The following is a 23429-nucleotide window of genomic DNA, read 5'->3' as shown; positions in this document are numbered from 1 at the left end:
GTTAAAGAACTTCATGGCAGTTGGAGTGATAGAGAAACCATTTTATGGATAGAATCCTGAATCACTGACATTTTGTATTTTCAGGAATATTCCACTCAACTATCCTAAAATACTCCCTTAAAACACATGGTATTTTTTTAACAAAATTTATTTCACTGCCGCCTAAGAATTCCAGTCATGAATGATAATTGCAATGGAGATCTCTCTAAATAGAGAGCAACATGACAACTTCTCAGTTACAAAGATTTTGCAATTTAATTATTAGGAAAAGGAGAGGTAGATGCAAAGGTAGAAAGAGATAGTATTTATGAAGTATTTATGAAGTTACTAAGATAGTATTTATGAAACTACTATGATGTCTTGGTTTGAAAAAACAGGTGTCTGCCAAGGAAGGCAGAAGCCTCTCTTGAAATAGTAAATCCCCTTCCTCTGAATTATTATAATTTTGAAATTAAGGGGCTCTCAGGCAAAGATATGGGACTAGGAATAACAGTTTTGTATTAGGAAAAGTGAAAACAAAAATGCAAAAATACAAAACAACACTGACAGAATATGACTTGATGCCTTTTTGGTCAGGGTGTTGGTAGCAGTCTGATTAAATGGTGGCTGCAATCCTCCTGAAGTGATAGATGTGGTTCTGTTGAAGCAGTGATTCTGTAGAAGGGTGTAGTTTTCCTCTGAAGGTCCAGTGCTGGTGTAGATGGGCCTGGTCTTCCTCTGGGAATCCAGTAGAAAAAAAGTCTGCTCCTCTGGGAATCCTTTTCCACTGGATTTTTGGAAAGGAAATTCCAAAAGGTATTCCAAATCTCTGATTATATCCAGGTAGGAATGCTTGGCTCCTCCCCCTGGGCAGAGCATCTCACAATGGGATGATGTAATTTTATCAGTCATGCAGTGGCTTGACTGATAAGTGGGACTTAATGACCCACTACAGAAGATATCTCTCCGGAGGGAGGATGGGTTGTGGAAGAGATAAAGAAAACCACCCCACCTGGTTCTGACAGATGGCAATAGAATACACACCCCTGGCCACACCTTGCATTTGCAACCTAAGACATTTGATGAGTGTAAATCCTGGAATGTCTGCAACTAAATTCCAGCCATGATAGACCTATCATGACAGATAGCTTTGGAGAGTGACAGGAAGGATAATATTTTAAATGTTCTACATTACCTGTTTGTAAAGGACTATTCAGACTTTAAGACTAGTGAGGAAGAAAGCATTTTCAAGCATGAGTTGAAACTCAAATAGACAAGCCACTATGGAAGCATTCTGAGCAAAGATAGGAATCAGCTTCCTTGAAAACCAGGAAAGAGAACAAAGAGCTTCTCCAAACACTGAAACTCAACTTTCATTAATAAAGTCCAGGTAACTTTCTATTGCTCAAGAAGACTGAACTATTTTAGGGATTACGTAGTGGGAAAATTATCCAGTTTTACACTCTGCATGGTTATGAGGACCCTGAGAAGACCAAAGGCAATACACTAATTAAGAGATGATTAGTCATTTAAGTCAGTTTAACTAGCAGGAAACACATACAGCTATGGTTCATTTATGCTGGGAGACAGTGGACATTATCCATGAGGTAGATACGTCAACTGGACAAGATTTTAGTTGGGCTAGAAAACAGATCTAGAATGAATAGGAAAATGTTTTATTCCATCTCTGCACATTCAGTTAGCAAGTGGATGTTGCACATTTAAACTAGATACAAAGTTATATAAACATAACCCCTACTTACACACAAAGGTGTAGAGACAAAAGAGGCTAGTGTGTCCATCTGCGCTCTTTCCACCGAGCTATGGTCCTGATGTATCCAATGGCCACCACTGCCTGACCACCACTGCACTGGAAAACAGACCTCAAAGGCAAAGGGCAGGAACTGGGACAGGAATTTGCATAGAGCGTACAGAAAATACCTACCATTAATTGATCCTGGTTTAGAAACCGACAAGACAGTCTTAAACTGACTCAAGAGACTTCAGCATCTTGTGGTTTAGGTCAGGATGGGCTGAATTGCACATTAATTATTGTGCAATAATTGGATATGTGGGAAGGAGTGTGACTCTTCATTACCTCTATGAAAGAGTGATTAACAATGCAAAGGACACTACAAAATTACAGAAGAGTGGCTATCTCTACTTCCCCTCTCCTTGCTGACAGGACCAACAATTGTCAATTGATGGGAGGAGCAGCATTAATTGTGCTGGTTCCAGCTATACCGGCTTGGTCCCAGATGTCCCTGAAGGCAGGGCTCTGTTATTGCCCTTCAAGTTGAGGTAGATGAGTTTCATGAGGTGGAAAGCACCATTCAGGTTGGATGATTTTTACTGGTTGTAGGTTCATTCTTCATTCTAGTGTTGCTTGATGATGGGTAGGTTGAGTCACTGGGCAAGTGTTTTATATATTAGGTCAGTTCTGCTAGTGCTACCAGTCATGTTTTCTGAATAAGATGTGCCTGATCATGCTTTACCCAACAAAAGTTAATCCCTGACAACTACATAGCAATATAATGAAGATTGAACTGTGAGCCTCTGACATCAGCTGTCCTACTTGGGTGTGGTCAGCCCAGCAGGGGCAGCTGAAGACTGGAAGGGACTGTGCCTTGGGATACAGAACCTGTACTGTTCTGGCCTAGATAATCCCCACTCAACTTTTGCCTCTTCTTTGCTCTGTAACAGGAGCTAGACAGCACCCTCTTCTTTTCTGCAGAGAATAATTAGAGGCTACAGCACAGCCACGAAGATGGCTTTTTCGAGGTACAATTGACTTGACAGAGGAAGACAGCTATAAGGTGGGAAGTAGACAGTTGTGGGCTTGAGAAAAAAGCTCGAATCTCCCAGGAACATGAGGAGCCACCCCTGAGGAGGAAAAGATGAGAACATATTCAGAGAAGGGAAAGAAACTGAGTAAAGCCTCCCCTTCATCACAGGCTTACCACAGACCCATGACATCCTGCTGGCTTCTCACAGATTTCCTCCCTGTCCTTACAGGTATCTCCCAGGTGTCTCACAAATACCTTCTGAGATTTCCCTAACCACTCCCTGGAACCTGCTCCGCTGCCACAGAAGCTGAAAAAATGGCAACTGCTGCCAAGGAGATTTAAGCTGCGAATTCCTAACAGCATTGAAGCCTGGAGGCTTGCCCCAGGCAAGTAGGCCTGAAGAGTTTTAACCCAAGCTAACTCCAGAACAAGAAGCACTATTGTTTGACAGCTGTAGCTGTTTGAATCACGGAACCAAGTGCACTATGACTCTTCTTTACTACACTTCCTCCTCTCCTGCTGGGCACATACCAGATTATGAGGGACCTTAGGCATCAGCATCTGCAGATCCAGCCAATGAATTGTCTTTATTGCTTATCTCCACATTGCAGTACAGCTTGCACGTTACTTGTATTCTAGAAATACTGCAGATAAAATAATTAGACAAGCAGGTCTGCCATGCTAAACAAAGAGCACTCTTCAGCTTCCCACAGGTCCAAGCAGCCCTAGGTAACATCTTACACTATACCATAATGGTACCCCTCTGTTCATTTTTTTTAATCCATGCTTGTTCACTTCAGCTTCTCTCCATTGCCCTCTGCACTTCTCCCCTGTGAATCCTCTTGCATCTTTCAGCAGTTGCTGGGTCCATTCCAATGCCATATGCCATTCAGGCTCCTTTCTCCTTCAAATAACCTCAAAATTGCCATGAAGCACCATGTAGTCATTACAAGCAGAAACTAGAGGTTAAGAGGCTACCAAGTGTTCCACGCTGGGTTTTTTTGGCAATCACACAAAGACAGAGACTGCCCCAGCTCAGACTTTTCAGCATTTGAATAGTGCCTGATCAACAGCATGTGACACAAGTTTATATACGATACTTCAGGTAGATGAAGCATCTCACAGGATGGTCCAGCAACACACTTCTCCACATACCCAACCAAGCACTTGTTTTGCTTTGCTTATTATTCCCACCCACGCCTATAACCTGTTTATCCCTCTCCAGCATCTTATCATAGCTGATTTACTGATAAATTTGATTTACCTAAATTAATTTGAAGAGTAACTCACAACCCTCAGTTGTGTCTGCAGCAGATCACAACTTCTTGGCTCTCATTTTTTAATGATACCATATAGAGTTGCACCCCTTTCTTTGAGCAGCAGCTCACTTGCCACTTGTTTAACAGTCGTTGTTTTTCTTGGCCCGGAAAAAGTCATGTAAGATTCAGACAAATGATTAAGTGGAAATAGGTTTTTTCTTTCTGTCTCCTGCAGCCTAGACTGTCACATTTTTTAATGACATCTTTATAAATGCTGTGTGCTTTGGTGCTGTATGCTGTACAATCAGATATTGAATGCAACACAGGATGCCAAAGCACTTGTGATACCGATGTGCTCATAATGACCTGTTTTCTCTTTGTTTTCCTTTTTTGATGTGGGTATTTGGATAACTTAGAAATTAAAATTATAACCTGCTCTGAGTGATCATTCTTATCAGGCAGAATGAAAAGGGTACTTCTTTCCCTTTCTACTACTGCATGCTTTGCTGTCTCCTGAGCGCATCTCATTTAATTTATCTGTTATAAATCCTGGTATGTGTATTCATTATGGACAAGGAATTGTTTGTGCAAATGAGTTATGATTCCTGTGGAAAAACAAAACCAAAACAACACACCAATCAAACACATGGACACTGCTCATAGTTCAGTAATGCTGGATTCACTGCAGCGGCTTCTGCTCTGTGTTGGGTGGGACAAGTTAACCCAGTAGCTTCTCAGTGTTCTGTATTGCCCAGGAAAAGAAGCTGTAAATGATTTCTTGCCTTCTGAGTGGTTGATGATTCCATTTGGGTCCTTAAATTTGATACACACTTCTCCCTCATGCTGAATTGAATGAATTGAAAAGTGCTGTGTGCTTTAAAACTCCTAACAAATCAGTTATTTAAAGAATGCAAGAGAAGTTGGTACCAGAGAATAGATCTCTATTTTGTATCTATGGAAATAGCACTAGAGATATTCTTCTCTATCTACTCAAGAGTCAGACACAATTTCAGTTCTTGTGTTAAAATTATCCCTTTCCTTACTACAAACCTCAACTTCCACAGAAACTAGAGGAGAATGGCATTTTAAGTGGTTATAGAAAGGAAAACGGTCCCGTGCAACCATGGTAGAGACTATAAATCAACTCTGAAAACCATGGAAGAGGATGTGCCATGATTCCACTCATACCACTAAGGTGAAATCTGTCATGTAATAAGTGGGAATTGTTGTCTGATGGTGCTGAAAGTCTGATTTCTTTACCAAGTACTCCATCCTCTAAATATATGTCCATTAGGAAAGAAGTGGACAATAACCATCTCTGCTGTTTTGCATTCTTGACTGGAAATAGCTCTGTGCTGAGCTCAGTAATCTTCCATGTATGCTAAAAATGCAGCTGCCTTCATGAAGACATTCCACATAGGATTAAAACAGTGTCACAAAAATGGTAGGTGTCTGCATATGCTCAGATGATGAAGAGGTGATGAGTAGTTTACATGGCTTTGCTTTTTTGGAACATGGTGCTCAACCCCCAACTACATCATCCTCTGGTATCAATACATACATATGCATACCTATAGGATCTAAGATTTATTGCAGATATTTTTATGCAAGAATTTATATTAAATGTCACACTGGTATTTACTGTAGGAGTCATCTCTGGACTTAAAATTTTATGCTAGTGATTGAATAATCTGTTTTTCAGGATTGTGAGGAGAAGAAAGACCACAGTGAAATGTGACAGCTAACTCTTAAAAACAAAAATAATCCACACACTGGGCAAATCAGCTGACAAGCTTCCCCCTTCATCTCTTCAAGGGATTGTAAAAAGACATTTCTCTCAAGTACATACCCTTTATGGAAAATTATACAGAGATTAGTACTGCCCACTGACATGATATCACATCATATTATACTTCATCCCAAATCTAAAAGCAGTTGCTCAAACAAGCCAATACTTTAAAACAGACTTTGTTGTACACATAGAGGTAAGTTTTGTGAAAGAATAAAGTAAAATTTTTCACTTCTTTAGGAACTAGGGACAATGAAATACTGCAAAGAATTCCCCCTTATGCTATTTTGAACACATTCTTACAGGCTTCTTTGGTGTCCCATGCCTTTTGATATGTGGAGCCAACCTACTAACAAAGCATCAAGATTGTAGTCATTCAGCTTTATCACAACAGGAAAGCTACAGTTCAACAGCATTTTGGAAATGCTGATCAATATCATTAAAACAATCCTCTAAATCTCAGAGCTGGTAAATAACTTCTGCAGTCTTCATAAACATATTGGTCCATTCTATTCTGCTCCCTGCTTTTCAGCACACAGGAGTTCACCATAGTTGAATTGCAAATGAGCAGCATAAATGTTAAAAATGTTTCTGCCTGTTATTTTCATTGGCATCAGTCTCGGCAGTGTTTTGGAGATAGAAGAGAATGCGCAAGCTGCAGCAGGACTGCAAGGAAACACTCATTTCCCCAGTCTGATTGCCAGAATGGAGAATTAGTTTTATCCAAGCCCTTGATTCTTTCCTGCAATCCTCATTGGCCTGACTAGGAACCTGGTCCTTTACAGACCACTGCAAACATCCCCTTTATACTCCATGATGGTCAGCAGCATCCTGTGTGTTCCAGCAAGCTGGAAGACACTTTTCTAAAGGTTTCCCAGGAAGCTTGCTGCAAGTGCTGACCAGGCGACACCGTGCAAGAAACTGATGTGGGCAACACACATGACTGAGCCCCAGGATGTGCAGAGACAGCACGCACAGGTGTGACCACTTTCTGTATAACACAGCTTCCAAACCAAACCTAAGCAGTGCCTGTGAGGTTAAGCACAGGTCTGCTTAGAAGCTTGAGCTATTGGGGCCACACTAGGGGAGGAGACTAGGAAGTTAGCTTATACTCTTAGAGAACTTTTGTGTGTTGTAGGCGCATTTGGTTAATCGTTTGTCTGTTTCTGTAATCCATAGCAATTCCTTCAGGCTGAGGAACCCACACCTGCATCTTCTGGCAGACTAAAGGCTCCCACAGATGGACAGGAGGGCTGTTAGGTCCAACACACATGAAATTTGAAGCATTTTTTCCTTCAGGAATGGTGCTGCCCATTGCAGTGTTAGGGATATAAAACTATCTCAGAACTCAAAGTTTGTCTTGAAGACAGGACGAAACAACTTTCCAGGAAAACAGATGTGACAGTTACTGTTGCGATGCACTATATAGGTATTTAGACATGAATGATTCCCCTTCCCCTCAGATGGTTTGTTGCTAAGGTGATCTGTCCCCTGTAGCCCCTCCCTTTGCCCCTCCTCACTGGTGTCCCCTTGGCTGCGGCCTTCCGTCCCCGCCTCCCATTCCGCGGGTATAAATGTCCCTTGGGTTTGGAGCTCTTCCTCTTTTTTCAGCTGGACGGTCTCCGATGCAGATGTCCCTTTCCAGCTAATAAACAGGACATCAGAACCACGTGGAGAAAGAGCGCTTCTCGTCCTTTACTTCGTCCATGTAGGATCCGTGCGGGCCTAAATCCCAAGCTAGCCAGGGGGATTTAGAGCCCGAAACCCACAGGTTCCTTCAAGTTACCACTCTGTCACACCAGGGTCTGCTGGTGTAGCCTAACAGCAGTGAGATGTACAGAAATGCCCACAGCAAAGCCAGGGCCACACTTCTGACACAACCTCCCATTCAAAGAGCCTCAGGAACACAGATCTGATCATCAAAATTACTTAAAAGGTGATCTTAGTCTTCATCCCATTAAAAAAATCATTTGTAACACCTCTTCTGAGAGGAAAAGGTTAAATCTGAACAGCTTTTTATACTGAATTCTTCCTTTTAAACACAATTAGTGTCCAGTGATACCTAAGACTAATTCATGCAACAGCAATGATTTTTCTTTCTGCCTGAGGAAAATTTACACTAAAATGTGGAATAAGGCTATGTAAAAGGTAAAATAAACAAGCCATCCTAGCCAATGCTTGCCAAGAAAATAAGATCCAGCACTGCAATTCTTTGTACTGCTGAACCACTCAGTCTCTGTTTTTCACATTTACTGCTTGTGCAGATTTTTTTGGTAAACTCAAATGTCCACTGGGACTGGGAATAGAAGAAGAGGTACGGCTAAACCCTTTTTCTGTCCAGCCCCATTCCTTGAGTAATAGGATGCAAAAGAAATATGAAGAAATAAGAAGTCTCTATTCCAGCAGCCAGAGTATTACAAAATAAATTGCAGTTAATCTATAGCAACAGAACTGTCCATTTCTTCCAGGCAGATGAAATATAAAATATGCAGTAATGCTCAGGGCACTTGCTAATTATTTAACAGAGGGATTTTCCACACAAAACACATTTAAAAATTGAAAAGCTTCACTAGTCCTGACCAGAACATTAAAAATAAGATTTTTATCGGTGATGTTTTAAAGCAGAGGACTGCAGTGACCCCATCTTGTAGCCTGAATTCAGCTGAATCCTACACCGTGTTATAGACCCTTCTGCAAAATGTGTTCTTAACAGGAAAAACGACAACATTATGTATCACTAGTCTGGAGCAGGAATGATTTCTAAAGATTGGCCAGAAAGAAGCAGTGTCAAGACTGGGAAAGGATTTCCAGATGAGTTCTGCCTCATCTGAGCTTCAGCTACTCACATGCCTCCTCATTTCTCCATGTCTCTGTTTACCTGGCTCTAGCAGTGATCTTTGTACACCCTTCAAAACTCTGAAGCTGAGGCATTGCTACACACTGTAATGACCGGTGAGTATCATTTATGGTAGCATTTTACTGCTCATCATTCAGCACCCATCTCCTTAAGCATGCTAAAATTTGCAGGTTGGAGGTTTTGGGGTTTTTTTTTCTTTTTTTCAGCGGGGCTGCATCCAGCTGTCCCTACCTTTCTCTCTAGAGCTGATGTCATCACTTCATCACCATCCATCTATCTTCCCCTGCAGTGTGTGCTCCTTTCCCAGGGCTGCAAATTTCCCCTGCCATTAATTCTGTTAATTCACCATGCTTGTATAGGAAGAAAAGAAATAAAACCATGAGGAAATGTTGACATAACTACTGGCCTTTTTCTCTAGACCTTTCTTAAGCAGATGTGTGGAACTAAGTGAGGAAGAGTCAGGGACTGCAGTCTCTCAGGGTCATAAAAAGAGAACTAGACTGTCCTAAGCTAAGGAAAGCAGAGCACTCAAAAAGATGCATGGGGAGGATATCAATTTTTATCCCTAAAGATATTTGCATAATTTGAGTATTTACCAGGAAAGAGATGGGGAGATTGGAGCCTGCTTTATGGTAGTAAAATCATGGGATAGATGAGATGAACTCTTCACATTCCTTTCCACCCCTGTAAGTTTATGCCATAGCTGTGAAGTCCAGAAATATCCATTTGTCTTCCACTTACACATATTAACCTCTTTCACTCCACCCCCCTGCCAACAGATTTTTTTTTATATTGCTCTTGGGTGAGGGCTCTGTCCAAAAGTTCTTGTCCCCAAAATACCCAAGTTTCTTTTACAAAATTAACCACATTCCATCTTGCTGAGTTGGGTGAATGCTTCCTCTTTACCCCCTTTTTTTTTTTTTTTTACCTCAAATGCAACAGACCATGTTAGAGAAAAATTTCTTCTCGGGTCAGATCTCATCACTAGTTCTAAGCATTTGAGCAAGGTGCATGTGTCAGGAGCAAGGCCACCATGAACACCTCTGCCCAGCTTTTCATCTCTTGCTAATGCTAATTTGATATTATAGAGGAAGCTTACACTTCCCCAAGTCACCCTGGAAGTAACAGAGCTGGGAACCAGGGGGGAAAAGTGCAGTCAAAACAACAAAAAATATTATTCCTGAACCTTGTTGGTAACTCACAGAAAATCTGGAGTATGGTGGCATTGATGGACAAATACAATACATAAACAACACACTGAGTGGAGTGAGTTAATCTTTATTCCAAGCAGCCTCCCGAATAGGGAAAACCAGGAAATGCCAATGGGACTGAAAAGGCACATGGAGTCAGTTCCTGAAAGAGGCTCTTGCATTCTTCCATCTGACTCTCAGAGGAAGAATGTCCTTAAAAGAATATCAGATTCATCTTGAGGACCCCAAGTTATGATATGCCATGCCGAACCTCACAGAAGCCACCTCCATGATAAGCCTTCTTCTGCTGTCCCCTACCTCTGTTGCTATACCCTGCCACTGCAAAGAAACAAACACGCTTTCAGTGACAGCCTCCTTCCTCATGGCATTTGGTCCTAATTTCCTCATGACAACTCTTAGGCATCAACAATATTCAGCTCAGTGACCTCCTCTGTGTTTATTTTAACCATACCACAGAATTGCTTTTAGGGAACCACTTCCACATGTCACCTCACCATAAGTCCTTCTGCAGCCACGTAGCTTAACATACATTTTTGGGCAGCCAAAATGTCTGTAGTTATATGGGCCAAAAAACTATGGTCATAGCACAGATCCATCTGCAAACTGAGAAAATCTTGCAGCTGTGTGTTCCATCATGGGTGACACACCTTTGCGTAAAGTAAGATGCCTGCATTTTGCTCACATCATGGGTAAGTTTCCATCACAATCCCAGGGGCAGTGATTCCACCCCGTCCCTTGGCTGTCCATTTCAATGGCTAATTACCATTTCTGTGAAGAAATGAATCATGTTGTCTGAACCTCCCCTGTGTCCTCTTGTCTTGCCACTGGTTGCCCGGGAGAAGAGACCGACCCCACCTGGCTACACTCTCCTTTCAGGTGGTTGTAGAGAGCAATAAGGCCTCCCCGAGCCTCCTTTCCTACAGGCTAGACACCCCCAGCTCCCTCAGCCGCTCCTCACAGGACCGATGCTGCAGACCCTCCACCAGCTTCACTGCCCTTCTCCGGACTCATTCCTGCCCCTCAGTGTCCTTCCCGAATTGAGGGGCTCAGTGTCACCGAGGCCACAGAGAGGCACTGGGTGCGAATAAAGTACAGTGATGGTCCCTCCCCCCGCACAACTGGCAGAAGTGTTTTCAGCGCCCAGAGTTGCCCTTCTGCCATCTCCGCGAGCGAGGGCTTAGCGCGACACCGGCGCAACCAAAGAGCGCACCCAGCACCCCGGGATTAACCCGCACCCTCCAGGAGCGAGTCAGCCAGGACGGGAGCGGGGCGCTGGCAGGTCCCGTGAGGCGGGGCCGGCCGTGCAGGTGCGCCGGGCCCCTGCCGCGCCGCTCCCCGCGGAGGGGGCGGCGGCCGCGCTGCTCCTAACGCGGCCTGACAGGCGCGGCCCCCGCCGGCCGCTCCCGCGCGCCCTCCCCGCCGCTCCCCCCGCGCTGACATCACCGGGCAGGATTTAAATAGCTCCGCAGCCGCTGCCTCCCGGATACAGCGCGCCCCATTGGCCGCCGCCGCAGCCAATGGCCGCGCCGCGCCGCTGCGCTCCGCCAATGGCGAGGCCGCGGCCGGCGCGCGCCTCCCCTGTCGCTAAGGGAGGGAAATACAGCGCGCGCGGCGGGCTGTCAGGTGCGCCGGGATGCGCCGGGAACGGGGAGCAGCCGGGGGGCTCCGGGCTGGCTGGGTGGGTGGGTTCTCCTGCCTTCGCCCCCCCCCCCTTGGTTTTCATCCCTGCTAGGCGAGCTCCCCTAGCCAGCCGCGTTACTCGGCGCGGGGAAGGAAGGGGACAGTGTGGAAAGTGGCTGTTCTCCGCTTTGTTTTAAGCGCTCCGGCGGCGGCTCCCGGGCGGTGAAATGCAGGACGAGCGGCCCCGCCGTGCTGTTTCCTCCTCGGGGAGAGCTTGAAACGAGAGGGAAAGAGAGGGAGAGAGAGAGAGAGAGCGGGAGCGAGAGGGGAGAGCGATCGGTGGTGACTCGGGGGCTGGCCGGGCTGCTGCTGGGGCTCGGCGGCCGCAGACGGTGGATTTGTGGGAAGAGGACGGGATGAGAAATAAACGCACCTGGCCAGCGGTGTTTAGGGGAGCGCGGTCCGGGTGCCTCCGCTGGCTGCCGGAGCCCCCGGAGTCCGGACGCGGACCCGCCGAGCTGCAATGGACGCTGCCCGCCGCTGGCCGCAGAGCGGAGCACAGCCGCCGCCGCCGCCGCCGCCGCCGAGGAGGGAGAGCTGCCCGCCCGGAGCCGGCCCGCAGCGCGCCCCTCGCCCGAAGAGGGACCGGGAGTTTCCTCTTCGGCATCGCTCCGGTGACCGCGGGCTGTGCCAGCCGGCCGCCCAGATAGGTTGCGTGGCAGCCACGGCGCGAGCGAATAGGTAAACGCCACCGTGTAGATGTGCTGTTCGGAGAGGAGAAAAAAAAATAATTAAAAAATTAAAACATGCGAGGATGCGGTCATTGGGCCTGGCACAGGGGATGGGGCTGCACGGGGAGATGGAATAGCCTCCTCTCCCGTGCCTGGCGCGGCGGTGAGATGTAGCCGAACGAAAATGAAGTCCTTACGTAAGGCGGGCTGGCTGGATGGCTGGGTACCTGCTGCGTCCTGCATCGCCAGCCGCTGCCCCGCCAGAATTACCTGGGCTTCTCCCTGCCATGCCGCAGCCTGTCACTGCGGGGCCTGTCCTAAAAGCAGACTTTCCTCCGCAGGAGCTCGTACGTTTAAGAGCTGCGTAGCACTGTGGAACAAACATAAATCAATTGCGTTCCAAACTCAGAAATGTAACCCATTTCACTTGTTACCAAGCTTAATAGCTTGAAAGAACATGGTATAAATCTACTTTGCTGTCAAGCCGTGATAGCATTACGTAAAACATTTCTTCTTGGTTACTGTTTACTGCTTCACACTCTACAAATATTTCTGACTTATTTCTTTCCCATATCTACAGTGTGTAAATGCGTTGCCTGAATACCCTAAAGATGTCGGCCTGCATACTCAAAAGGCAAATGCATGTGTAAGAATTGTAGGAAAAACACGGAACGAGGCTGAGACCTTTTTGGGTTTTTAAATTTTATTTTGGTTTCTGGTTCTCTCTGCTTTTTAGTGTAGGGTGATAAACTTTCTGCCTTGCTGCTTTTCTTCCCCATTCATCATCAAATTAAGAACACAGCTCAAGTTACAGTTTTGTTGGAGAGGGGGTTTTTATGTAATCAGAAATTCCTATGCAACATGAAACATTAATTATTGCAGGAGAAGCTGCAAATTCTTGCTGTAGAGGCCCCGGTAAATGTAAAACTGAAAATCAAATGAATGCTTAATCTTTCCCTGAAACAAACCCACCAAGTTATCAGAAATCTGAGGTGCCTACCTGTCTACATCTCTGTGATGTGATGAAGTTTGTGTCCAGGTTTCTTTCCCTTTGGAAAAGGGGAGCCTCTAAAATGAAATCGTTACCCCCGTCCTCCCCCATGTTTCCCCCTTCTCCTTACCTGTTATTCCTGTCAGTGAAAGATGAGGACTGTGAAGCCTTGTTTCTCCTTCTGTTGTTGCAGAACTCCTTGGATGCGTCGGAAGTAAGCGCCGGGAGCATTTTGTGATCTTTGTGGGAGGAAGGCACAAGCCACCCAGGCCCCGTTCCCTCCATCTTGAGCCTTCCATGGTGATTTGCAGCAGCACAGGGAAGTATGAAGCACTGAGGGACAGAAATCAGTGTTTAAACCTGACTTCACTTCAGCATTAACGACCACGCAAGTTTCAGATAACAGAGGACCAGGGGTAGAATAGCAGAAGCACTTAAGGTGCCTCATTTAAAAGTTCTCTTTTGCATATCTAAAGATTAGGGAGCTGTTCAGAACAGATGATTATACAAGTGCTTTTATTTACTGTCCTAACAGAAGATGGTGATCCTCATTACCTTACATGTGTCCTGGTTGCATCTGTATCACCGTATAGATTTCAGGGGACCTGTATTGATTGAAGTTAGTATAGAAACCCAGTGAAGTTTTAAATAATCGGAGTAATATTCTCCCTCTCTTTCAGTCAGATTTGCCCTTCATGTTCCTTGTGTTTCATAATCCTCCTAGCTCTCCATTTCGTCATTACAAGACCAGCATCTCTACTGTAAAAAAAAAAAAAAAAAACAGAGAGAGAAAGTACCCCCCCACCCAGCCAGAAAAAATAAGTCTTTTTACAATCTGCTGTTTATATCAATGTTTAAATAAATTTAGGGCACAAAGTGATCCTGGTTTTTAATAGGCCTATTTTAGTTTCATTTACTTACACAGGAATTTTTTTGGAACTAGAAGCTCTCAGGAAGAGAATGTGTTCAATGCACCAATACCCTTTAGGGTTTTGATAAAAGACATGATATCATGAGTATCATCACCACTTCTGTTATTCTTCTTATATAGTAGCGACAAGATTGAATCACCATTTTTAGCTATTCTTCAGCAGAACTCGTAATCTATCAATGTGTCAGCTCAACAGCAGTTTTCTCTTCACACTAATGTGAACCAGAAGGTCCAGCTATCACAGATTTTGACATTTTTATCTGAGATTGCATGTACTGCAGAAGTTTGAAGCAGATGAATTATAGGGCCTATTACATTTTCATAAAGACGTACAAAACGTAGAATATGTCCCCTAAAACATTTCAAACTAATTTATACCAGGTAACATTCCTATGCTTGGTGTTTCATAAGCCTTCTGCTAGAAGCACTATTAAATATTTGTCTGATAAATAACAAGGATGAGATCAAGTGTGGGTCCTGTAGTTTTCTGAATGCCTCACATTGCCCTCTCTGTTGTTACATAATGCATCATAAAGAAATACGTGCCTTCATTCTCTTTAAATCACTCCAGCATGGATAGTACTAAGCCTTCCTTCAAGTCCTCGTTATGCAAGTCCTTGCTACTGCTAATAGCTGTCAGCTCTGCATGGTTACTTAAAAAACAAGGTAACTGCAGACTTTTTGTGAAGCTCCTTGCATTTCTGGAATTTTCAGTGAGGTGATTCCAGGTGTGTTGCTCTCTTTCTCAGCTACAAACTAAGTTATTACAAACAAACGGGTTTTCCCTTGTTAGAATAAAGTCCCGTTCGTTCCAGAACATCAGAAAGTAACCTGTGTTTTTGTTTAGTTGCCTCTATAAGCACATTATGAGTATCTTAATGCACTTCAGTGTCAAAACAGTGGAATAGATCAGAATGCAGTAATTTGAACGTCTGTTGGAGAATGCAGGCATATAACTAAGTACTGAAAAAATATATAGCACAGCAAAAAATCCATGACCAATCTAGCAAAGCTGTTAGGTAACAAAAAAACCATATAGGCATTAAGTACTATTATTTAAAGTAAAATCTGTGTTATGCAGTATAAGCAGCATTCCAGTGAAATTGATGAGATATCTATGTAGAACAGAAAGTATCATTTTTTAAAGCTATGATACGACGTTCTGTATTTCTTTACTTGGAAAGTGGAACTTTACTAGTCATTCTGTAAAGGTATAAAATTAACAGCAAGCACTTCAGAGAATTAAGAATGCTGCCTGATTTGTGGAATTTTTTTTTTCCTTCTGTAAAACACAGAGATCATTGGCGGCAAAAAATCAGGAAAAACCTGTCGGGGTTTTCCAATATCATGTAGATCTTGTCGAGTACTCTGTCTTTTAAGATGGCCTTGGTTTTAAAGAGACTGAAATAGGAATATCTCTAAATTCATCATACTGACTATACTTAAAAATATTTTCCCTTCCTTTTTACTTGTATGATATGCAGGTAGTAACTCAGCGATGTGTCACCAGGAAAGGAGGGTTTGTTTCGTATTCCATTAGCAGATCAATTAGTTTAACAATCCTTTATTGCATTTCTACATTTCTGTACCTTTTTGTTGCTTTTGTAAATTTGAGGCACTAGCTTATTTGTTTATTTCCATTTTCATACTTGTAATTATTTTGAAAGGTTTAACTATAATTTGTTCAGATGTTGGTATGACACATGGAAAATATTTTTTTTTAATTCCTTTTGCAAGCAGTAGGTTGGTGGGAGGAAATCTGCACTGTAAAATAGTGTACCTATGAAATTGTACTCCAGTGGGAGATTAAATAAGAAAGAGCAGGATGACTGAGACAAGTCATTTGTCACAGATGTTCATGCAGTTCTGGTGTTTTATTTTAAGCTGGATTCATCAAATGTGCTAAGGAGTAATTTCTGTCTGATATGAAGTTCCCATCAAAGGAGACTAAGTGGTTTAAGTTTAAACTGTGGTTTGAAAATACAGGGAAATGTTACGGGACCGGTGACAGTTTGATTCGGTAGCCAAAGTGGACACAAGGAAGTAAATAGAAGAATGCTATTTTTGGCCTAAAATACATCAGGAAAATACATCACTAATATATTACTGTGGAGCAGTGACTTTACCTAGAAGATGGTTTTATCTATGAAGCACAAAGATTTTACCACAGGCGTCTGAATTATGTAGATTATAAAGGGTACCGATGCCATTGGAAAGCAAGCATGAAATGGTGATCAGTGAACCTCAGATATTTGAGCAACATTTACTGACCACTTTTACAGTATTTTGCAAGTTTATAATACAGGTTTAGTATTAGTTTTATGTAGTGAAAATGGAGGAGGTAGGCAGTAGTGTAATACTGATTTTGGGTTTTTAGATAGGTCAATTATCATATTTAGCAAAGTACAATACGAGTGAGAAGGCCCAGGAGTAAGATTACTTTAAAAGGCAGATTTTTTAAAAAATCAGTATTGGACTTATTCTTAGTTTGTATTAGTTGCTCTCTCTTTTAATATAATTTTCTGGTTTTTAAAGTTATCTCTCTTCCTTCAGAAATACTGTGTCGCAGCCCCGAAAGGGAGAAATATAATGTCTACAATTATCTTCTGTTTACTAGAGCAAAATGGTTTTTTTTCCCAAACTGAAATACATGCATTAATTTGCTAGACTTCCAGCAATTTTTACATATGGTATTTCTGAGAAAGAGAATGTAATGTCCATTTTAATGCAGCTTACCACAGTACAGCAGCCGTAATCGAGCGCTTTTCTCTTTGGTAGTCAGATATACAGAATTGTCAGGCTGTTTGCTTTCAAATACCTGAAAACTAAATCAGAAACAAGTATTTTTGATACGATAAATTTGGCTTTCCAGTCTGTACTTTCTTTTGAGTTTTCTAGGTAAATGCTGTGCAGATTGATTATCAGAAAAATTGAGGCTTACGTAATTGGGACATACATTTTTCTACTGCTTCCCTTCCCCCACTTTGCTTTCATTTTACTATGAAAAATGAAAACTTTTGAAAAGAAATTTCTATGACATGCTTATTATACACACATTTTCATGGAACTGCACAGCTAAGCTATGCATGTATTTAGTAAAAGAAACAGCAAGCAAAATATTAAAACCTTGAGACGGCTAAACTTTAAAATTCTAGTCGTCATTGAATACAGCTTTATCTAATACGCTGTACCTAGCTGCATAGCAATAAGTCTTTTTTCTTTGGGAAAAAAGGGAATAGAGCACTTCTAGGGAATTAGAGCACTTCTTCTATGTAGTCTTTATTCAGAATAGGAAAAATAAGAACGTCGTATCCCATTTTTTTTACTCGTCATAAAGCTGATGCTCCTTTGTAAGGGGGGTGGGTGGTTTAATACCTAACTTTCAGAGGATGATTTTCAGTGATTGTTTTTGACAAAACATAAGCAAATGAATCAGAACTCTGTCCTGGTAGATAATTACAAACTGAACTAAAAAGAATAATATTAAAATTTTATCTAAATATGTTAACATGAGCTCTTACCCATAGGTGGCAGTCATCTTTCACTGTAGCAGGGATGCCAAACTTTTGGTTCATGGTATTCACGCTTATGCTGAAATAATTTTGATGAGGTATGCGTATGTACATAAGAATATACATGACTGCATTTTGGAAGAGGGGGGAGGAGGTGAAATTAACCATAAAATTAAGTAGTAATTAGGAGGAATCTAAATTGCTGTGTATAAGCAGTAAGATAAGAAATTATTGTATTCTGGAGAAAAGGTAGAGGTACTTATGAAACCACAGAAACACATTTTTTAATCGATCCATTGCTGACGCTCCTCAAAACAAAGTAGTGATAATTCAGAAACCAGTTAGCCCTACAAATTGAGCAGAAAGGCAGATATCTTGCCAGCCTTAGTGAACACAACCCTATATCGTGCCCAGTCCTCTAAACCACATTTCTGTCACCCTTTATCTGTAAATTACAGAAGCACCACAGTGATGATGTTGCCCAGGAAATCCCAGCAAAGAGGTAACTTAAAATTGGGCAAATACAGAAAAAGTGCTCTGGGTGAGGGTGTCCTTTCAGTCATGGAGAGCAGGCAGAACCTGCGGGCTGCTGTGCCGTCCTCTGTCTCTGTGCAGGGCTGCGATCGACACCCGTGGCAGCGCTGCGCAAGGGGAGGATGCTGCCTGCCCGAACGGAGATCTGCTCAGTTTTGCCATCAGCTTTTTTTAGGGATTTGTGTGGTTTATGGGGATTTCCTTTTGCAATACCACTAAGGAGGCACTTGGGACCCCGCCGAAACTGGAGGGAATAGAAGGAACTAATAAGGCCAGGTCATCTCAGGCTAAAGCAAACAGAACTCGTGAAACTACAAATGTGTCATAGTGAAACGATAACATTCTTCTGAGAACAGAAGACCGAAACCCGAAATTCCTGGGTAGGTGAAGTCATATTCTTTTTTCTATTACAGCTGCACTGAAACTGTTTTCAGTTAAGATTAATCTAATATTGTGTCAAGGTAGGCCACTGTACACATTCAGCAGAGGTCAGGAACTAGCATTTTACAAAATAGAAAATTGGAAAAATAGACAATTATGTGTTGCTGTTACAGTGTTTCACTGTGATGCAAGATTAAGGGCTCAGAATTGAGCAGAATGGTGCAGTATTATTAAAACAGGAGGACTAATTCTCCTTATGCAAGAGTCGCAGCAACACACATCATTGTATAAGCCAAAGCATGCAGTATGATTTCATAGTCACACAGGATATTTCCACAGACAGACAACCACAATGTGACTAATTAGATATTTGCATATGCATGGCCCCATTTGCTCCCCAACTGTAATAATTAGGAGTATTGCACTCCACATTAATTTACACTCTTGTGTAACACTATTGAATATACGATAGTGGGTGGTGATAAACTGGCCGGTGACAAATGGGTAAATTTGATACGTGTTTTGAAAATCAGAGCTTTCATAGCCAGCTTTGTCCTAGACAAAGTGGGCAGGGCTGGAGAAGACCTCCTCTACTGTGGGGCCTGATCCTCTCTATCACAGGCAGCCGTGTTGCACTCTTCAACTTAACATGCAGAGACACTGGACTCCATCTTGAAGTACCCTGCCATCAGCTTGCCTCTGTTTTTCTGCTCCTCTGCATGGTTAAAGAGTTCAGATCATGTGTATCATGACCAGCTGAACCTCTCACATTCTGCAACGTATTCAACTTCAGTTTAAAGAGCATTTCTCTCACTCGTTATAAAGTCCGTTCCCGTTTGTTCTCCCTCGAGTTTTTCAGTTTACTGCCGAAACCTGCTCGGCCTGAGTTCAGCCAAACCAGCTGTGCTGTGCCTGGCACAGAGAAGGGTGCTTTTCACTGACGGTTCTTCTAGCCCTCCTTTTTACCTCCACTTCCAGGAAATCTCCTTTAATCTGTGGGGTTAGAAGTAAGCACAGTGATCTAGATGAGATGTTGCCAGTGCTTCTTACGGTGGCATTAATACCTTCCTCTGCCTCCTGGATACAAAGTAACTAATATTTTGATTTTTAATGTATTGATTTTTATATTACAACTACCTGCTCTCAACATCTCAAAAGCTGTGAGGATTGACCAAAACACCCAACTTATTTTTTTTTATGGATACTGACAGCAAAAATTCTTCATTCCTAGTTTGTGACCTTGACCTTTGCACTATCATACTGGTATTGCATGGCAAGGGTGTCAAAAGGCTTTTTTATGAAAGGGTGTCATCACTTTCATACAAGCCACGGGCTTCCCCTGAATTTCCCAGCATGTCCAGATTTGTTTGGGAATCTTTGCACTTTGCACGACTATGGACGTGAGCTGGCACACGCACACGATACAGCGCAGGGCACTGCAGGTGAGCTAGCTTGGCTCGTGGAACAGAGCTGTCTCTAGGATTAGGTTACCTCCAGCACATCATAGTGTGTTAGCTCCGGTAAGCCTTCCAGAATTTGTACAGCACTTCTGACTCGCTGTCCTGCACTGGCTTCCTGTGACAGCTCTGGGAGCAAGAGACGAAATTCTGAAATATTTTTACAGGAACAACAGAGGAATGGACTTAGTGTCTCATTATATTGTTTCTATTGATCTTGTAGGTTAATCTCCAGTTTACAGGTGATGCCAGTGAAATTGAAGGAGGAATGAATGTACAGTTGAAGGAGGAATGGATTGTATGGCACTCTTGAATAACATATAAAAATAAGAAAATTTTTTTTAATAGAAGAATCTGGAGATTTTTCATTGTTGTGTTTGTGGAAGTTAGCTAACATTATGACTGTCTCTAATTAAAGAAGCAAAAATCTGTTTGTTTTGGGGTTTTTTTTTGCCTTCCCTTGGAACTGGCTACATGGCCTTTGTATTGTGGTATTTTTGTATAGTAATTTTATTTGATATATTTTACTTCTGTGCCTGAGTTACAACTAAGAAACTTGACCACTTGGTTTGTCTTTTTAGTGAAAATACCATACTGAAGAACTTTTCCTAAGTTTGGCACAGGCCAGGGTACTGAGTCAAGCTTATCCTGTAAAATGACTCTCATGCCCGTTGTTATACAATATTCCAGCCCCACTTTCTGCTAGCTTGAGACTTTCCCTACTAAACTACTTTGCATGCTTTTATTCATATTAAGAGTTAATTTAGCAACTGCTATCTTCCTCAGTTTATTTTTTTTTCAAGTAACGTACTAACAAATGTTTTCCTGAAATCCAGTCAGATTAGGTCAGCTCACTTCCTTGATGTAGAAAGTAGGATTTGGTGTTTGTAAATGTCTGGCTAGTGTGCCATAATCTATTATTAGGAAAACTTCGTAGTGTTTTTCTTTTTTCTATTTACCCAGTTTTATCCCACGCATCCTTGCATCCAAGTTTTTGATGGGCGGTCCCAATTCTTCCTCCTGTTAAACTCATTACTTCTAAAGTCTCTAAATCCTACAATTTACTCCTCCAAGACTTTCACACTTCACTTGTGCTCCAGCCCAGGGCTGGTCATATCTTGGAAGTTTTATAAAGTCTTTAAAAGAATGTGAACATAGCTAACCAACTTGGTCAGGGTTGCTGCAATTTAAAAAGCATCCTTTAAAAACCTGCAGTTATGCCCAAAGAGAGAAATCAGAAAATAACATCTAGCCGGCCAGTTATATACATATAAAACCACTATTAACTGTATCAAAAAAGTATTTTGAAGAAAACCAGCATGACGCAGGGGAAGAAGCAGGCAGCTTTTGCAGTGGGAGGCGATGCCTCACAAATCCCTCAATGGGGAGGGGAGATCTGGTCAACACACTTTAAAGGAATTAAAGAAAGACATTATACATCTTTTACCAGAGGCTCGCAAAAACCTTAAACTGCATGGACAAAGAGGCAGCCTCTCATGTGGACAAACATCGCATGAAAGAGAGGAAGCAAAGGTCAGAAACAAATGGTCACTTCTTGTGGTGATGGGAGTCCAGTAGCAGAGCCCCTCTACCAGCATGCTCAGAAATGTTTTGTGAAGGGGCAAGAATAAAAATCCAGGGATTGCTGGGAGGATGAGGAGAGGATGAGGGACAAGGCCACAAAGCAGAGTGACTGAGCAAGAAAATAAGAGATGAGCCTTGCTGTGGATAAATGCCCTGTGATACACAGAGGGATCTTGGCTGGCTCCTACCCCTCCAGAGCAGCCTCGTGGGGCTCCAGTAAATGCTGCCACAAAAACATCGAAGCACAGCTTGCATGCAAAAGCATGCAAAACATTGGGAATTGCAAAGAAAGGGACAGGGAACAAAATCTAAAAAAAAAAAAAAAAAAAAAATTCATTATTGTGGTGCTGCGTGAAACTCTTCTACCACTTTCTAAGTGCTGCACATGTTTCTTTGTCTGCCTTTAGCAAAAAGGCATGGCAACGCCTGTGTTTAAAAAACATTGCAAAATCAAAGCTAGAAAGCCAATATCAGACAAACAAACAAAACCCACTGCACTAAAGCAAAACAACAGTTTGCTTCACAGGCTTCTCCCCCACCTTCAGAAAAGCCAAAAGGAAAAAACTCAACATAAGAGGAGATAGCTATGGCAGTACTGGTAACATATAAGGGTTGATGAAGGTGAGTATGTAGAAGAGTGTGATCATAGTTTGACCCTCGTTTGCACCTCTCTTGCCCTCTTTTATCCTCGTAGATCAGATCTACTAATGAAGGTAAAGCAGTTGTTCAATGTCGTGCTAAAAATCATTGATAAGCAAGAGAGACCATTGGATCCATTAACCTGTAGATGGACAGGAAGGGCATCGTTTTGGGGGGGCTTTTGTTCTCAGACTTCAACAGCCGTCCCTGTCACAGCTGCTCAGGGACACGTGGAAAAACTGTAGGTGAGGAGAAGCAGGGTTGGGTGCATTTGGCAGCTCTTCCACAAGGTGTGGAGGGTGATTAAAGGAATTGGTGTTAAGCCAAGGGTTCTGCCATATGCATGATGAATAATAACATTTTTCACTGCTGTAAAGCAGCAGCAAATATTTTTAAGTGTGGTGATAAATTTTGTTCTCCAGCATCTAATTAAGCACCGGTAAATATGTTATTAAGATGCTTGACAGTGCTCTTTTGCAATCAAGGCCAAGATGTAGCCAGATACTCATCTTAATCTTTCAAGTCACATTTCTAATGAATTTTTACAGTGCCTAGAGGAAAGGTCCCTGGTCTGAAGTGGGACACCTGGATGCTAAAAGCAAATTTTAATTAATAATATATTGTGTTTGTGATGTCAGAGTGTCATCTAAAGACAGTGGTAAAACCTTGTATAGGCTACTGCCAGAATCGTATTAATAAAATTGCTTACTTTAAATCACTCCCAGGGCATAAGAGATGATGTTCCTTTTTTGACAGTACTTTCTCCTGAATATTTATATTCATGGTTATCAAGGAGCCACCCAATACTGAGAGAAGCAGTATTTTGAAATAACTCCATTGTATTGCAATGTCTTTGCTATCATTCTGTCCTATGAAGATATGGATAAACTTCCATTCTGCTTATCAGATATATGGAAGAAGGTTGAGGCTCTCTACCCACTGCAAAATGCAGTTAGGGAGGTAAGCTATACCTACTTAAGATAGATATACTGTCTCCTTGATTACTCAGTCCACTATGAGTAATCGGTCCTCACTTCTACAGTGGCAACTTTTTGATCTTTTTTTTGCTGCACCAAAGGAACTTTTTAACTCCAATTTTTTGGAATAAAGTTTACAGATTCTACTGGAAAAGTCTGCGAAATTCTACCATATACAAAAGCCCATCACT

At 42.4% G+C, this 23429-nt stretch overlaps 1 protein-coding gene and 1 long non-coding RNA gene across 6 annotated transcripts; one reads left to right on the top strand and one right to left on the bottom strand.

The window, feature by feature from the left end:
* Positions 1–161: 161 nt before the first annotated feature.
* On the bottom strand, positions 162–13920 carry LOC119699177. Of its 5 annotated transcripts, none has more exons than XM_038132295.1 (5): positions 13354–13544; positions 13233–13281; positions 12430–12602; positions 11935–12265; positions 162–2862 (listed from the first exon to the last, which is right to left on the bottom strand). In XM_038132295.1, the coding sequence occupies exons 1-5, from the start codon at positions 13506–13508 to the stop codon at positions 2728–2730; spliced, it is 843 nt and encodes a 280-aa protein (XP_037988223.1). In that variant the 5' UTR covers positions 13509–13544; the 3' UTR covers positions 162–2727. The 5 variants fall into 5 exon arrangements, 3 of the variants coding, with proteins under 3 accessions (XP_037988223.1, XP_037988222.1, XP_037988221.1); XM_038132294.1 differs by lacking the exon at positions 162–2862 and adding an exon at positions 9681–11774; XM_038132293.1 differs by lacking the exon at positions 162–2862 and having other exon boundaries at positions 9695–12265.
* On the top strand, positions 12104–14004 carry LOC119699178. Its single transcript, XR_005256359.1, has 2 exons — positions 12104–12242; positions 13417–14004. It is a non-coding gene; the product is annotated as an uncharacterized LOC119699178 (long non-coding RNA).
* Positions 14005–23429: the final 9425 nt, after the last annotated feature.

This window comes from Motacilla alba, chromosome 3 (assembly GCF_015832195.1).
Source record: "Motacilla alba alba isolate MOTALB_02 chromosome 3, Motacilla_alba_V1.0_pri, whole genome shotgun sequence".
NCBI lineage: Eukaryota > Metazoa > Chordata > Aves > Passeriformes > Motacillidae > Motacilla > Motacilla alba.
The sequence above is the reverse complement of the archived record's forward strand: the minus strand, read 5'-3'. Positions and strand labels throughout refer to the sequence as shown.

Bases quoted from the DNA above. Each gene is read 5' to 3' on its own strand.
- LOC119699177 (XM_038132293.1), bottom strand. From the start codon at position 13,508: ATGGAGGGAACGGGGCCTGGGTGGCTTGTGCCTTCCTCCCACAAAGAT. The intron at 12,603-13,232 runs GTAGGCACCTCA...TTTGTTCCACAG, and splicing joins CATCACAGAGATGTAGACAG to TGCTACGCAGCTCTTAAACG. The intron at 12,266-12,429 runs GTAAGGACTTCA...CTCTCCGAACAG, and splicing joins ATCCAGCCAGCCCGCCTTAC to CACATCTACACGGTGGCGTT.